General features: G+C 48.4%; 1 protein-coding gene across 1 annotated transcript; it reads right to left on the bottom strand.

Annotated features, from left to right (window-relative positions):
• Positions 1–746: 746 nt before the first annotated feature.
• Positions 747–1,424, bottom strand: FIBRA_08793 (uncharacterized protein; the record flags this gene model as incomplete). Its single annotated transcript, XM_012330414.1, has 3 exons — positions 747–1,007; positions 1,061–1,176; positions 1,229–1,424. The coding sequence occupies 3 exons, from the start codon at positions 1,422–1,424 to the stop codon at positions 747–749; spliced, it is 573 nt and encodes a 190-aa protein (XP_012185804.1).
• Positions 1,425–2,998: the final 1,574 nt, after the last annotated feature.

The raw sequence follows: 2,998 nt of genomic DNA, 5'->3' as shown, positions 1-2,998 counted from the left end.
CGCTGCAATTGCTTCCAATGTATAGAGGGCTCAGCGCACATCCAAATATGGAGGTGGGAAATATGGCGCTTGCAGCGCACGACATTCCGATGGTTCACGCAATCGAAGCCTCTCAGACTCTTTCGGATCCGCACGCGCGACAGTTGGGTGAGGAGGATGCTAGGAGGTGGATTGCATACTGGCGCAAGGTGGGCTTGTTCACGGAGTAGAGATGAGTCAGTTAGAGGAATGGCAATAGGTTTATCATGCTGGTCTTGACTGGACGTGTTAAAAGAACACCGCGGAGTATGCTTAGTATGTACAAGTTGACTAGCACATGTGTACGTGTAAAATCGTGTAGAGTATTAAATTGGTGTATGTTGCTGAGAACTGAGGTGCGTACTGGCGCAAGGTGGACTTGTTCGCGCAGCAAGTTTGACTCAGCCATAAATTAATTTCAGTGATGATTGGAATGGAAGAAAGCACTCATGTTTCCCTTATCTTCACCGGTGAATGAATGCAAGGGAACTGACAGGAGTAACATAAGGAAGGTTAAGCTCGGAGACGCACATTTACAAATACAGGAATATGATAGTATGGCGCCGTGTCAATCTCAGCAGTGTGAAATGAAAAAAGTAACATTGAACGCATGCATGATATCATAGTATCGACTTAGATCAATATGGACCTTCATAATTTATCAAAGCTTGCTAAAATCGAAGATTGGAATCGAATCAGCAGAATATACACGCATATTTGAAGTATTCTTACGGTAAATCAACCAAGTGCTCGGTCTGGTTCCAATTTCCGACTTTAGTCTTCAGCACGATGTCCGCCCACAACTGGTTTGAGTGCATCAGCTTGAATGTAACCGATCCGCTAGCGATGAGGTGGACATCGACGTTTAAAGTGAGGCCATCCCCGATGTTGCCTTTTACCGACCCAAGCTCGATCTTTCCGAGGATAGGGACAATGAGGTGAACATCGACATCGACTTTAAGACTATGCACATCAACATTACCACCAATCTACGTAGGAGCAGGATCAAGGTGTGTTCATGGTAAGCTGCAGAACGTCTTACGTCAACGTGCCTGAATAGCAAGACATTAAAGGGTATGGCATTGGCATCTCTCGACACGCCGCGCACGGCGATCTTGTCGCTGTGGGAAATGTGTTCCAACAACCATTCCTTAAGTGCTAACGGAAATAGATCAGTTGAAATGAGAATCAATGATGAAGTACGACGAACAATCAACATGATCTTTAATAAAATGGTCGGCGCGGTCGACTTGAGGATGATCAACGTGACCATCTCCAGGAAGTACAATGGGATCTGGCTTGGTATGGACAATGGGATTTGCCTTGGGATGGACGGTGGGATCCACTTTGGGATGGTCGAGATGATTTTCCTTAGGATGGTCGCGGGTAGAAGCAGTAAGAGACATGTCGAGGGAGATGTGATTGTTGGATGGAATATGTGGAACGCGTTCTGTTATGGGATGATCCTCACCATCTCTGGCCGAGGCTTTTATCCTTGCATACGCGCCTCAGGCTACGGGTCGATGAGACTGAACGTGCACACATAACATAGCCCAAAACCACTAAGCGCATCATAGAGGTGAGTACGCCGATCCACCATCCCGATCGGAAGAGACCACGTAGTGTCAAATGTCCAATAATGTCAGTCGATTCTGCCTCCGCGGCACTGTCAAAGATCACGGGCATGAAGTAACCATTTCGCAAAATATCCCGGTAAGTCCTGTCTCTAGTAGACAGTTTCGTAAGCGAGTGCCTCAAGTACGAAGCTTGTTTCTAGAGGACTAGTTACCTAGAGATATCGCGAATGGCCCAAGTAAATCAACGATCGACAGCGTCTTCCCCGCCATCATCTTAAACGGATGAATACTATTTCCACAACAGCACAGCTTCGCGGACGTCTGAACGCTCTCTCCGAATCGCCCCCAAGTAAAGTTAGTGCTTGGCATTCCATGAAGAATTGTATACAGCTAGGTCTACAATAAATGGAGCCGATCTTGGCCGGATGATAGATTCCTACCGAAACAGCATGATCACCGTGGGGAACACAAAATGAGAGGAGCGTTCGGCGTGTGTACGCATCCGGTGGTGCCATATCTGTGTCCTTATGGCACGTCCCCCAATAGTAGGCCAATAAATCAGCATAATTCTATTTCAAAGTTTGTGTGAGACACAAGGCTCTACTTTTCTACTTTCTCAATAACACTTACTGAAGAATATTTTTGGACCACACGACTGAATAACAAAGAAGTGAGTGAGCGGGCGCGCGGGAAAACTCACGAGTTCCAACTCTGTCTCCTGCTCCTCCTGCTCCCCCGGCAACTCGCCCAATGTTGTTGAGGGTCTAGCGAGTGTCTAAGAGGGCTTGAACAACCAGATACCTCGTTGTGTGAGCGGGAAACATGTATTGGGACGCTGAGATGAATGCATCAGGACACTGCGCTTCTAGTAAGATAGTACAGAGGCGGGGAGGGCTAGGGAACGACGATGGTGGATGAAGACGTGGGTGTTGGTGGAGAACTCGAAGGTGGGTAATGTAGAGGCGGGCAACGACATTCTCGCGCGTCGCATAGACAGCCTCGCCGACAGGCTCGTATGAGGTACGTTAGTACAAGGGTGAATCAATTTGGTCGTGATCGTCTATCAGCTGTCCGAGATTGTATGTACTCTTGAAATGGTTCAACTCGACCACTGCTATGAACCAATCGCAAGTATCATGTCCCCGCGAGCCAACCCGAGATCGATTCACTCGACGGGGTATTCGAGGTCTCAGAAAAATCGGGCTTGGAACGCCATGCTGGTTGATGTCTGTGGCTGATCGAGCGCTCAGCGAGCATATCAGTTCCTGTTTCCATATGCTTCGGATTCTGAACGCCCGCCACGTCTCGGAGCTTTGAGCACAGCGTGAGCACATAAGCATCGCATACCCTGCGCTCCGATGAGGTTCCGAGTCCGAGTCGGACAGAGTGGCCACTGGCGGCAG

Source organism: Fibroporia radiculosa (genome assembly GCF_000313525.1).
Source record: "Fibroporia radiculosa TFFH 294 genomic supercontigs, scaffold3030, whole genome shotgun sequence".
Taxonomy (NCBI): Eukaryota; Fungi; Basidiomycota; class Agaricomycetes; order Polyporales; family Fibroporiaceae; genus Fibroporia; species Fibroporia radiculosa.
This window is presented reverse-complemented; position numbering and strand designations above follow the sequence as displayed.